Source organism: Phocoena phocoena, chromosome 19 (assembly GCF_963924675.1).
Source record: "Phocoena phocoena chromosome 19, mPhoPho1.1, whole genome shotgun sequence".
Taxonomy (NCBI): Eukaryota; Metazoa; Chordata; class Mammalia; order Artiodactyla; family Phocoenidae; genus Phocoena; species Phocoena phocoena.
In genome coordinates, this window is record NC_089237.1 from 12,103,006 (window position 1) to 12,115,367 (window position 12,362).

Sequence of the window (12,362 nt, forward strand, 5' to 3'; positions counted from 1 at the left end):
ATAACCACACACACACACAAAAGAATTAATTCAAATAATTTTGAACACAATACTCTGTATTTCTTTTGTACGATATATTTTGAGGACAAAAATAACTACAAAGAAATCTTGAGATTTCCTTAGTAGGTCTGGTTACTAGCAGTATTGTTGTAGTAATTCCAAAGCTATTAGGAAGGTTGTTGTTTTTTTAATATTTATTTATTTATTTGGCTGCACCGGGTCTTAGTTGCAGCATGTGGGAATCTTCATTGCAGCATGTGGGATCTTTTAGTTGCAGCATGCATGCGGGAGCTAGTTCCCTGACCAGGGATCAAACCCGGGCCCCCTCTATTGGGAGTGCAGAGTTTTAACCACTGGACCACCAGGGAAGTCCCTGAAGGGTATTTTGGAACAGAGCAAATTAATAAATATATTGATGCTGCTGAAAACAAGGGTTCTCACTGTGGATAAGGGGATATTTGGTTGTACCTTTTTTTGTAGATTGAAAATGGTTGAATATTGGCAATTTCATACAATTCAACCAAATATAAATACGGAAGGAGGGAAGAAGAAGAAGACTGAGGGGTGGTGAATTCAGGATGCTAGTTCTGTCCCCTGAGAGGGCCTACAAACCAGAGGCACACCGGTAGCAACGAACGTGCTCAGCTCCAGACCTCGGTTTCTAAATCTCATTCCCCTCGAAAAGGGACTAGGGCTTCCTTGAGAAATGGCATTCAGGGCTGGGGCAGGGACATCCTGGGGGGGCCTAAAATACTTTCTTGTGGCTGAAGTGATGAAGTGCTCAGAGAACAACACAAACATCGAAAAGATGCAGGAAAGATGTGAGTGCTACAGGTGACGGTAGAGTAGCTCGGAGTGTGGTATCAATGACAGATCTCCCAATGTTGTATCACAGTTCAGTGGTGAAGTAAGAGAGCGGCCTGGCTCTTGAGACATACACACTGAAGTATTTAGTGGCAGAGGTGTACAATGTCTCCATTTACTCTCAGGTGGTTCAGAACGTATATACATATATATGGAGAGAGAGAGAGAGATAATGACGATGAAGCAAATGGGCGACATGTAAACAACTGGAGAGTCTGTCTAAGAGGTATGCAGGAGTTCCTTTTACTGTTCTTGCAACTTCTACGTTTGAAATAATATGAAAATAAAAAGTCACTGCCCCCCCACCCAAGGGAGCACAGGAGCCAGCTTAAAGGGGGTGTGTATCTCACTGGCCAAATTTGGATCAAATTTGAGCATCAAAAAGAGTAACTGAAAGAAGAAAAAGAATCCATGAGTTCATATTAATATTTAGGAATTAAAAAAATTCTTGACCAAAAAATGCCTATTAAATGTAGAGGAACGATAAAGTTGGAAGCTTGTGATTTTGCACCATAAATGTAATGATGGATTCAGGCAAGGACCATCAACTGATGCTAAAACCACTGGGTAAATGGTTCTTGGAAAAACATATTTGTGCTCTCAAAGAATTACCCCACACATAGCTTATTCAGTCTACACGGGACCTGGAACATGGAGGTTCAGTCTGCACGTCCCCACTAATGGGACAAACTGATATCCTGGACCTCCTGGGGGGCTGTCATCTGTGCTGCCTCACTGCACTGAATGTTTAACTCCAGGAAAAGATCACACAGATCCAGCCTTGGGCTCTAAAAAATGCAAATGTCATGAAAAATTAAAACGAAACAAAAAATAGAGGGACTGTGGTAGGGTGGTTTTTTTTTTTTTTTCTGGCCTCACCACACAGCTTGCAGGATCTTAGTTCCCCAACCAGGAATCGAACCCATGCCCTGAGCAGTGGAAGTGCAGAGTCCTAACTACTGGACCGCCAGGGAATTCCCAGGACTTTGGTAGATTAAAGGAGTGTAAACAGACCCAACAACAAAATGCAATGTGACAACCAGCTATAAAGGACCATTTGGGGACAACAAGGGAAAGTCTAAAGTGGGCTGTGTATTAGATAATATCATTATATCCATGGTTGTTGGGTGTGGTGTTGGGTTATGATTAAAAAGGAGAAGGTCCTGGTTCTTAGGAGGAGCTGTTGCAGTATTTGGGGGAAGAGTGCCTGGATGTCATCAACTTACTTTCAAATATAAATACATATGCATATATTAATGCAGAGAGAAAAGGCAAATGCTGTCACTTCCATAATGCTATATAAATGGAATGGTACCGTATGCAGTCTTTGGGGACCAACTCTCTTCACTCCGCGTGTTTCCCTGGAGACTCACCCAGGCTGCGGTGTCAGTAGTTCCTTCTCTTGATTTCTGAGCAGTGCTCCATGTGTGGATGTGCCACATTGTTTAACTGCTCAACCTGTTGAAGGCCATCCAGGTTCATTCCAGCTTTTGACTATTAGGTAAAGCTGCTGTGAAAGTTGATGTACAGATCTGTTATTTTTTAAAACGGCAAATTTGGAAAGAAAAATGTGAGCTGCAGAGAGAGGCTGAACTATGAGCACGAAGAAGAGGCTCCCCTTTGGGGCCTTGAATGCCTCTCAGAGATGATTTTTTTCCCCTAAAGATTATTTATTTAATTTTTGGCTGCATCGGGTCTTAGTTGCAGCACGTGGGATCTTTCACTGCAGCATGTGGGCTTCTCTCTAGTTGTGGTGTTCAGGTTTTCTCTTCTCTAGCTGTGGTGTGAGGGCTCCAGGGCGTGTGGGCTCTAGTTGAGGCTGGCGAGCTCAGTCGTTGTGGCACACAGACTTAGTTGCCCTGCAGCATGTGGGATCTTAGTTCCCTGACCAGGTATCGAACCCGTATCCCCTGCACTGTAAGGCGGATTCTTTACCACTGGGCCACCAGGGAAGTCCCCCAAAGATGATCTTTGACCCTACAGTCATCTCTGTGACCTCTGCTGTGATCACGTCCTTAAAGCTGTGCCTGGACCACCCACAGGAGGCGATGGGGCCTTGAGGGAAGGTGACAAGTTGCAGTGAGGAACTGAGGAAGGTAAGCACGAGGAGGCAGCCTCCCTACAGAGCAAATGGAGGGCCAGGCGTGTGGGTCCTAATCTATGGCAAACTTGCCATCGGGCAGGTGAGGGTCCTTCCTGCTGTGGTGTGGAGCTGGTGTGTTAACCTGGAATTTTTGCCTCCAGCCTGAAATAATCCCCTGTACCAGGGGAGCCTCTGCTGGGCATTTCCAGCCTCTGGAGGCTTCTCAAGCTGAGGTCCGGCATCCAGGGGTCGGCTCTGGGGCTTGCTTCATGGGAGCACCGTGGGGTCTGGTCTGTCCTGCTTGGTCTTCACCAGGTCTGGCCCAGCCAGGCCACTAAGGGAGGCGGGTCTGCTCTGCCTTTCCCACCTCCTAGTGCCAATGCCAGGACACAGACCTCATTGAGCCTGGGGCACCCTGCCCCTGCCAGGTGAGTGGCAGCAGAAGGAGGAGAAGGCACATGTCGGGGGACTGTGCATTCGTTTTTTCCCCCCATCGATAGTCATTCCTCTCACAGATGTTTGCAGAGCACCCACCCCGTGCCAGGGTCTGCTCTGCGTGCCTGCCGGCGGAGGGCCAGACAGAAGGGACTGGCCTGGGACAGCCAGTAAACAAGTGAGCAGGCACAAAAGGCCTGTCCCAGTGCAGATGAGGCTCTGAGGAAACCCCACAGTGCTGAAGAGGCCAGGTTGGGGGCAACTTGGGGCCAGACTGCTGTAGAACGGCATGTGGGGCCCTGCTGGGCTGAAGGGTGGGTTTGAGAGCTTGCAGGCAGTGGTCACAAATGCCCCACAGGTGTCTGCTCCAAGGCCTCGTGAACTCGGCTACACATAGATGATGAGACCCATGTGAGCAGGTAGGAGGGGGTGGGGCAGGTCAGCAGACACTGTCTCTGAGCCAGAAAATTTCTCTGTCCTGTGTCCTGTGGTGTTCCCCGGCCTCAGGAGAGGGGACTGGCCAATGGCGACCAGGAAGTGTGTGTGGCTCGGTGAGGCACTGAGGTTGCACAGAGTGCTAGACAGGCCCTCTGGACTGTGAGGCAAACTGTGAGGGGTGGCCGTGGAGCTGTGGCTACCCTGAGGCTTTCCCGTTTTCTCGCATAAGCATGCAGTCGTCTGTTTGTCAGTATGAAACTGCTTGTGAGACAGATGTGTCAGCTACACCAAGGCGTGACAGCACCCACACCAGAGGGGTGGCAGGATCCCACACGCCCCTCCTCCCGGCCCTTCCACTGCCTTGGGCGGGTGGAATTGGGGGACAAGTTCTGTCAGAGTTTAGCTGCTGGCAGAGTGAGCGCACGGACAGGCAGAATGTTCGTCACAGACTTTCATTGAATCTGCTCTCTGGTTTGGAGTTTCTGGTCGGCCTTTCCTGGCAGCTGCTCCCTGACCTTGACACCACCCCACGGCCGGCACACATTCACTCCGCAGGGGTACCGGGCTTGACCCTACCCCTCGGGACCAGAGGGGGCAGGAAGGGGGGCAGTGGGACCCAGGACGGGCCGGCGAGGACAGGGAGCCGAGGCCTAGGCGCACTCGCTGCCCGCACCGCCGGCCCAGAACCGGGGCCACGTGGCCGCGCTGGAGTGACCGCGCCTACCTAACGTCGGGTGCGCGCTCGCGGGCCCCGCGAAAGCACTGGGGGCGTGGCCAGGCAGGGGCGGGCCCGGAGGCGCGCTGGCCCCGCCCCGCCCCAGGGCCCGCCCCCGAGGCCGCGAGGCTGTGCGTCCGGCTGTTGCGGATAAAATTTGACGCTGGGCGGGCGGCGGCGGGTCACGTGAGCAGAAGATGGCGGCCCCGGCGGGCAGCGGGGGCTCTGCGGTATCGGTGCTAGCCCCGAACGGGCGTCGCCACACGGTGAAGGTGACGCCGAGCACAGTGCTACTGCAGGTGCGGCCGCGGGCGGGCGGCGGGCGGCAAGCAGGGATGCGAAGGCTACGCCTCGGCGCCAGCCGCTCCTGCGGTTCCTGCGAGGGCCGCGGGGGCGGAGCCGGGCGGGACCCTCGGGGCGGGGTCTGTGACGTCCAATGAGCGGCCTCCTGGCGCGGTGGGCCCGCCCACTTCCGCGCCCGGCTCCGGGTCCGTGGGGGCGGGGGCGCCGCGCTCAGGGGCTGGCGGGGGTCGCGGCCTCTGCCACCCCCACCGGAGCTCGCGGTACTACGAGCCCGCCTCCGAGGGCCCCCGAACCTTGTCCCCACCCCGGGGTCGCCCTTCGTCTCGGTGTGCTGTGGCCGGGTGTGCTGAGTCACTCGCAGCACTTCACCGGGCAGCTGGCGGACGTCGATTGCATTACGTTGGAAATGCTTGTTGGGCCTGATGTGTAGGGGACGGTGCACGTACACGGTGGTGCAGGGGACTGAGACGATGAATGGTAACTCAGTGCGTGCAGGGTAGGGACTGGGGCTCCCGCCCAGGGGGGCACCTAGGACCCACTCGAGCTGGGTCTCTGTGGAGTTTGAACTTTATTCTCTGTGTGTGGGGTGTCCCCGAGTGTAGGAAGATGTCTGTGGTGCCGGGTTTGTTGGGGACCCGGTTTGTTGGGTCCCACAGAGCTGGGTTGACAAAGCAGGCCCAGCGAGGAGGAGGAGAGTGAGCAGGATTTGCAGGTGAGACGTGTGGAGCTGTTGAGTGGACGGTCCATCACCTGGATTGTATTAGACTTAGTCCTACAGAGCCGACCGGGTCTCCAAGAGGTGGACTCTGTGCCCTTGGCTGCCTCAGTGGCACTTGCCTACCCCCGCCGGGGCCCACCAGGCCAGATACAGTGGCTCATGCCCTCATCTCACCCCTAGGTCCTGGAGGACACGTGCCATCGGCAGGACTTCAACCCCAACGAGTACGACCTGAAGTGAGTGCTTTGGCCGGGCCTCGGGCTCCAAATCCATCCACCCTTCCCGCAGGGCCCTGCTGAGGCTTAAACCCACAAGGTTTATTCTCTCACGCTCTGGAGGCTAGAAGCCCCTAATGATGGTGTTGGTGGGGCCGCACTCCCTCCAGAGGTCTAGGGGAGGCACCTCTCTTGCCTCTTTCAGCTTTTGGGGGCTCCAGGCGTCCCTGGGCTTGTGGCTGCCTCCCTCCAGTCTCTGCCTCCCTGCTTCCTGTGTGTTTGTGTCTCTCCTCTTTTGTCTCTTATAAGGCTACTTGTCTTTGAATTTAGGGGCTACCATGTAATCCAGGATGACCTCATCTCAAGATCTTTAATTACATCTGCAAAGGCCTTGTTTCCAAATAAGGCACATTCATGAGTTCTGGGTGTTAAGATGTGGATATGTCTCTTTAGGGGCCACCATTCTACCCACTGCAGAGGGCTTTTGTGCATTTGGTTGTGTAAGTTCCTGGTGGAGCTCTGAGGGCAAGAGGAGGTGGTCATGGAGAAATGGGAAGAAACCTGCAAACTGTAGGTGGGTTCTGGTGGGCTCACAGACCCTGGAGTTGTGTGCATGGGTCTTTGTGTGCAGGCATTTTTCCAAAGAGAGGGCTTTTACCAGATTCTTGTGGGGTCTAAGGCAATGGAGGGCTCAAAACCCCGCACTGGTGGGTATGGATTTCTGTCCCGTATGGGGAGCTTCCAATCTTAGCAGCGGCGTGTCCTTCACTGTTTGGCTGTCCTCACATTCAGGGGTAGAGAGGAGCCCAAGGGGTGGGAGCCTGCTCTGCTAGACCTGGCCCGTGCTGCCTCTCACGTAGAGGAGGTGTGAGTGGAGATGCCCTCACGTCATCCCAGGTCTCTGCCTCTTGCCACCGAGAATCCCAGGGCCAGTGCTGGGCTGTCCCCTGGCATCCTGTCACAGAGCTGTGTGCCCTTTCTTTGCTCTCCCTGAACCTGCCTGAGATCTCCACGTGGTGCCTGGTTGGACTGTTAAAACATGTATTGATTTTTCTCTTGTCTCCTTTGTATCCACCGACTGTGTAATTTGTTTAAAAACTGCTGCCATTGCCACCGAAGGCAGTGTTTTGCCCACGCATGTGTGTGCACGTGTGTGAGACCCCTTCCTCTCATCTCCAGAGCTCTGAGCCCCGCTTCTCGGGTTTTCCTTAGGTCTTCTGTCCTGTCTTGCACTTGACGTTGAGGTTGTCATAAGGCAATTTCCAGCCAGTGTTGAAGATGGGTATCAAAGGTGTTTCTTTCCCAAGTCTTGTAAACGCCCTATTCATGTTCAGAAAACCATTGTTTCCAAAGGCATCTTGGCATTCATGCCATCGGGTGACCACTTTGTGTATATTGAAAGCTCACATTCTCTCACTAGTGCTGTAGTTTTCCCCCTAAACGTTCATTGAAAATAGAGCTCACAGTCTGATTTCTGAGAGGCATAAATAAGTTCTCTTTTTCACTCTCCTGGTGATTTATTCTGGCTGCTGTCTGTCTCTTGTAAAATCAAGGCCACATGGCAGAACTGTTTTCTGCTGTGGGCAGGAGCTTTTCTGAGACCCAAGTGATCTATAGGGTTAACAGTGGTGGTTCTCCTTCCTGTAGGGTTCCTGGGAGCTAAGGGGGTCAGGAGGAGAGGGCCCAGGGTCACTCAGGCTCCAGGGCCACCTGACCGCCACCCTCCCTGCCCACGGGTGAGGCAGTGTCCAGGCCTTCAAAGCCCACGCCCCTTCCTCTCTCTCCTCTTCTCAGGAGTGGATATCTGACTCCCTGTCAGTCCACCAAAGAGGTGTGATCTGAGGTGGACATCAGGAGCTGCAGATTGCGGTCCCAGCACTGCCTTTGGGTGGCCTGGGCTACCTACTGGCACTTCTCATCTGAGTTTCCTGTTTGTGAAGTAGGGTGACCACAACCCTGACTGTGCTTCTCGGGAGGGCAGGCTGTCAATAGAGAGCAGCAGGCGTCTCGGAGGTCCCTGGATTCTGCACCTGCCCTCCTCTCCTGGCTGTGGATATTTCCGTCCTGACTCACCAGTTCACTTTGCTCCCCTCAGTTCCTTCCAAGAACCATCCCTCCTTGGATCCAGGAGCTCCATGCATGAGGGTCAGGAGGCTGCAAGCCCATGTGGGCCTCTTCCTCATCTGTTGGAAGCTCTAAGCTGCCAGGTCCCTGTGCAGCAGCTAAAACATGCAGGACACAGGCAGAGAGACTGAAAGGCTGCTCCAGGGTTGGAGGACTTGGCTTTGTGAGCTAGGAATGGCGGTCTCAGCCCTTCATCTGTGAATCTCAGCCACCGTGAGGGCCTGGCTCTCCATGGAGACTTCAGGCCCGGTCATTCCATTTGTGGTTCTCTAGAACTTTTGCCTCTGTCACTGGTCTTTGGGGTTGTGGCCCTGCTTCCAAGGGTAGCAGGAAGCAGGAGTGACAGGAGCGGGTTGTTTTGGCTGATGGCCAGCAGCACAGGGAGAGTGGCCGCAGTGGCCAGACTGCTGCAGCTCCGAGCAGTGACGACAAGGCATGGTTCTGTTAGAACTTTTCTGCGCAGAGCACAGTGCACACCCCTTAGTCATGCCCACAGGAGCTTTTATCTTCTGAGTTTGTACTTGGGCTGGTTGCTGCTTCACAGTCTGGAAGAGCAGGCCCTCGGTTTGCCCCAGGGGTGACCTGTCTGTGTTCTCTCTGTTCTTGCCTGAACTGTATCAGTGCTCACTCTCTCTTTCCTTTGGAAGACCCACTGCTGGAGTCAGGGACCCACCCTGTCTCTGCAGGCTTGCCTGCCGTCACTGCCTGCAGCCTTGGCGCCATGGGCTGTGGAATTGCTAGCCAGACGTGGGCGTCACTCTGCTTGTGCCGTGGTCCCGGCAGGGCTGGGCTGTGTTCGGGTCGGCGGGCAGCCTGTGGCTTCGGTCTGTTTTGCAGGTTTCAGAGGAATGTGCTTGACCTCTCTCTCCAGTGGAGATTCGCCAATCTGCCCAATAACGCCAAGCTGGAGATGGTGCCCATCTCCCGGAGCCGCAAGGGGCCCGAGAACATGGTAGGTGGCTCTCAAGGAGGGACTGGTGGCACTGCTCCTCCTGGCTCTTCCATTCAGACCATTTGGGCTGCAGGATGTATCAGCAGGCCGAGCAGACGGGGTGTGGAGCGTGGGCTGTTCCAGAGGGCTGTGCAGGCGAGGCACTTGTCCTCGTCCTTGGGTGAGACTGCCTTCTCTAGGTTAGGCCAGAGCCACGTTTCTACTCCAAAAGCTGATGACTGGAAGTGAGACTTCTCATTCTTTGTGCTGAATTTTTTTGGGGGGTGGGGGGTGGAGAGGCGGTTAATTGTGCTGTGTCCGTATCAGCGTGCTGGTAGCATCCACCATACAACCTGATGTTTCTGGTCAGAAAATCACCAAGAGTCTTAGAGCCCACAGGACTCTGTGCCGTGTCCAGTGCAGCCTCACTTCCGGGACGAGGACACCCAGCTCAGGGGCGCAGGCTTCCTCTGACCAGTCTCGGCTAGACCACAGCCTGAGTCTCCTGACTGCAGTCCACTGCTTTCTACCAAATCAGTCACTTTTATGTCCTAGGGATTTAGTGAATGACACTAGGGTTACTGTGGATAGAGACAAGAATCATGGTGATAGCTGCTCTCTTGTGCACAAGCGGGTCCTTTACATACAAAACTGCAAATTCTCCCAACACTGCAGGGAAGTGGTTTTCATCCATGTCGAGAGGCAAGGAGGCTCATTCCCTGGGGTGTTACTTCTCTGTCCAGAGCCCACCAGGAGTCAGGCGCCTGGGGCTGAGCTTATTAATACACCTCTTTTTCCATTACAGTTGTGGTTCTCAGCCTTTCACATGGAAGCACCCTGACTTCCCTTGTGGGTTCCTTGGGTGTGCTGGAGACCCCCTCGCAGTTTCCCACAGAACAGTTCCTCCTTTGTTTGTTATTGGGATTTAATGTAAATAAACGTGCCCTTGAGGAGTCCCTTGGCTAGAAGGGCAGGAGTAGCAATGACCTAGAGAGTCACGCGCTGGGCTGTGACAGGTGGGGCTGTGCAAGGTCCTTACCTAGGGTCTCTGCACTCGTGCTTTAGTGTGTCTGTTGTTCAACAGAGGGACCAGAGGAGAATTTACCCCCTTGTGGGTTATAGACTTGTGTCACTATTTAGGGAGATAATTGTTAAAATTATCCTGTAAGGCAGTGTGCTCACTTACTAAAATTCAGCAAACACAATGCCCTCCGCCTGTGCCCTAAGGATCAGACCAGCAGCTGGGATAGCTGCTCCTCTTCCTGACTTGGTTCCTGTATCTCGCCCCTCAGGTGCGCATTGCTCTGCAGTTGGATGATGGCTCCAGGTTGCAAGACACTTTCTGCTCAGGCCAGACACTCTGGGAGCTTCTCTGCCGTTTTGCCCAGATCAGGTAAGTGTCAGTGAGCAGGTTTGGGGCTCTGCCGGCCTCTGCCCTGGGGATGCTGCCATGGTCACTGGGGCTAGTCCAGAGCCACAAGCCTGAGCTTTGCTTTGGCTTCATACCAGCAGGTGCTGGTCACCAGTAGCTCATCTTTTTTACTTGGTGTCCTGGTATGACAGCCAGGCCGTGCCCTTCTGGAAGAGCTTGTGGGGAACCCAAGAGGTCCCCACCTGTGTGGTGAGCAGTCAGGGGAGAAGTGGGGTGCTGGGCTTCTCAGCTGATAAATGCTGCAGGTGTAAAACTTCCTTGTCATGAGAATGGGCCGTATTTAAAGAAAACATCTTGATGACAGTTAACATGTGTCAGTTTCTATCTGGTGATTAATGGTTTAAACTTTATTTCTGAGTGTGTCAAAATGGTAGTCTTCTAAGTTTTGGTTTTTCATTGTGGGATGGAAGACTTTGTCCACTTTTAAAGGTCTCAACCAACAGAATGGAAGGGACCGTGGGAGGGGGTAGTGGTTGCTGTGTGGCCGTGGGCAAGTTGCTTGCCCTCTCTGGGCCTCCCAGGGGTGATGTGAGGATCAGATGAGTTAATGTGTCTCAAGTGCCGAGAACAGGACCTTGCCCATGGTTTGTCTGTGCAGAAGAAGGGACTCTGGGTAGGGCCACCACGGTGACAGGGCCTCTAGGAAAGCCTGCTCTGATCTGATGTGGCACCCACTGCCCCTGCTGTCCCAGCATCCAGATTCCTGCTCCCCCACCTCAGCCGCTCCCATGGAACTCCTCTCCCCGTATCTGATGTGCTGGTGTCCCCCTGTTGCCAGTTCTTTCTCTGACAGCCACGGTGGGCTGCTGTGCCAAGACCAGCTGGCCCCTTCCCCTCCCACGAGCCTGGTCCTGGGTAGCCGGGGATGCCGCCCCTGCAGCCAGCTTCTGCTTCCTACCCAGATGCTCTCCTGAGAGAACTCTGTGCCCCCACTCAGGTGGCTTCTGACAGTATTAGTGCTTCTAAGATGAGTACACAGGCTGCCACCTCACTCTACTGCTCTTGGCACCTGTTGTCTGACTGGTTCCTCTGTCAGCTGGGGGGGGTCAGGCTGCTGTTACCCTTGTTTTCAGAAGAAGAAACAGAGACCCAGGGGAGGAGGGGGCTTCTCAAAGCCCAGGGCCTGGGTTGCCAGCACCTGCCTTCTCAGCTGCTGAAAAGATGGGGCCTCTGCCTCTGTTTCTACTTCGTTCTTTCATTTATTCAGCACAGGCTTGGCTGGGGCTCTAGTAGGAAGTTAGTCCTGGTCTCCCATAGCTAATAGGCAGGTATACGGAGCTACCAGAAGAAACTATCAGAAGCTATCACAAAGAAGAAGGGAAGATGCCTTGGGAGGTGTTGGGGAAGATCGTGGAGGAGCCAGCTGCACTAGGATTTGAGGAGACATCTGGGCCAAAGGGGCAGCAAGTGCAAAGGCCCTGGGGCAGAAATAAGGAGAGGAGAAACACATGGAACACAGCGTGTGATTCTTCTCCCTCCCAAAAGGCAACTAAAACGCCATTAAAGGACTTTACAGAGATACAGCCTGGAGGATGGAGAGAGCAGGAGCTGAGGCAGTGACAGCACCTGGACGTGGGTGGGGAGGGTGACAAGGGGCCAGGGGTGGCAGGGCGGGTGGCCAGGGCAGGCGCTGGATGACGTGGGGTCCTAGATCCCCTCGCACTCCATGCTGCTGGTGCCAGAGGTGGTTCCCTGGGTAGGGTGGGGCTCTCTGGACTGGGGATGCCCTTGCTGTCCCGAGAACCGGGGTAGGTGAGCGTGAGCCCCCCATGTGGCTCCCAAAATGGTGGAAGCTCCCAATGTTGGGGGCATGGGTGGCTTCCCAGATCACCACCTGGATACTGATAGCCAGCTGCACTGCGACCAGAGCCCTGGGCATAAACAGGAGCCCACAGCCAAGGGTTCCCAGACATTTGAGCAAGGCTGACGTGAGAGGCCAATGCAGACAGACAGGAAGAGATGGCAGCTGTCAGGACGGGTGACAGCATTTGTTCCTGTTCTCCGAGGATGGAGAAGCTGTTGGAACTGGAAGTGGATGCTATTAAAAAGAAACATTCAAAGATAAGGAAGGGCTTCCCTGGTGGCGCAGTGGCTGAGAGTCCGC

The 12,362-nt window shown here is 54.1% G+C and overlaps 1 protein-coding gene across 1 annotated transcript in view; it reads left to right on the forward strand.

The window, feature by feature from the left end:
* Positions 1-4,725: 4,725 nt before the first annotated feature.
* The window catches only part of ASPSCR1 (ASPSCR1 tether for SLC2A4, UBX domain containing), a 30,736-nt gene continuing 23,099 nt past the window's right edge, over positions 4,726-12,362 (forward strand). Inside the window, exons 1-4 of the mRNA XM_065897228.1 lie at positions 4,726-4,834; positions 5,737-5,792; positions 8,733-8,847; positions 10,119-10,219. Coding sequence (XP_065753300.1) covers positions 4,733-4,834; positions 5,737-5,792; positions 8,733-8,847; positions 10,119-10,219 — 374 coding nt within the window. The 5' untranslated portion in view covers positions 4,726-4,732. The remainder of the gene's footprint in view (positions 4,835-5,736; positions 5,793-8,732; positions 8,848-10,118; positions 10,220-12,362) is intronic.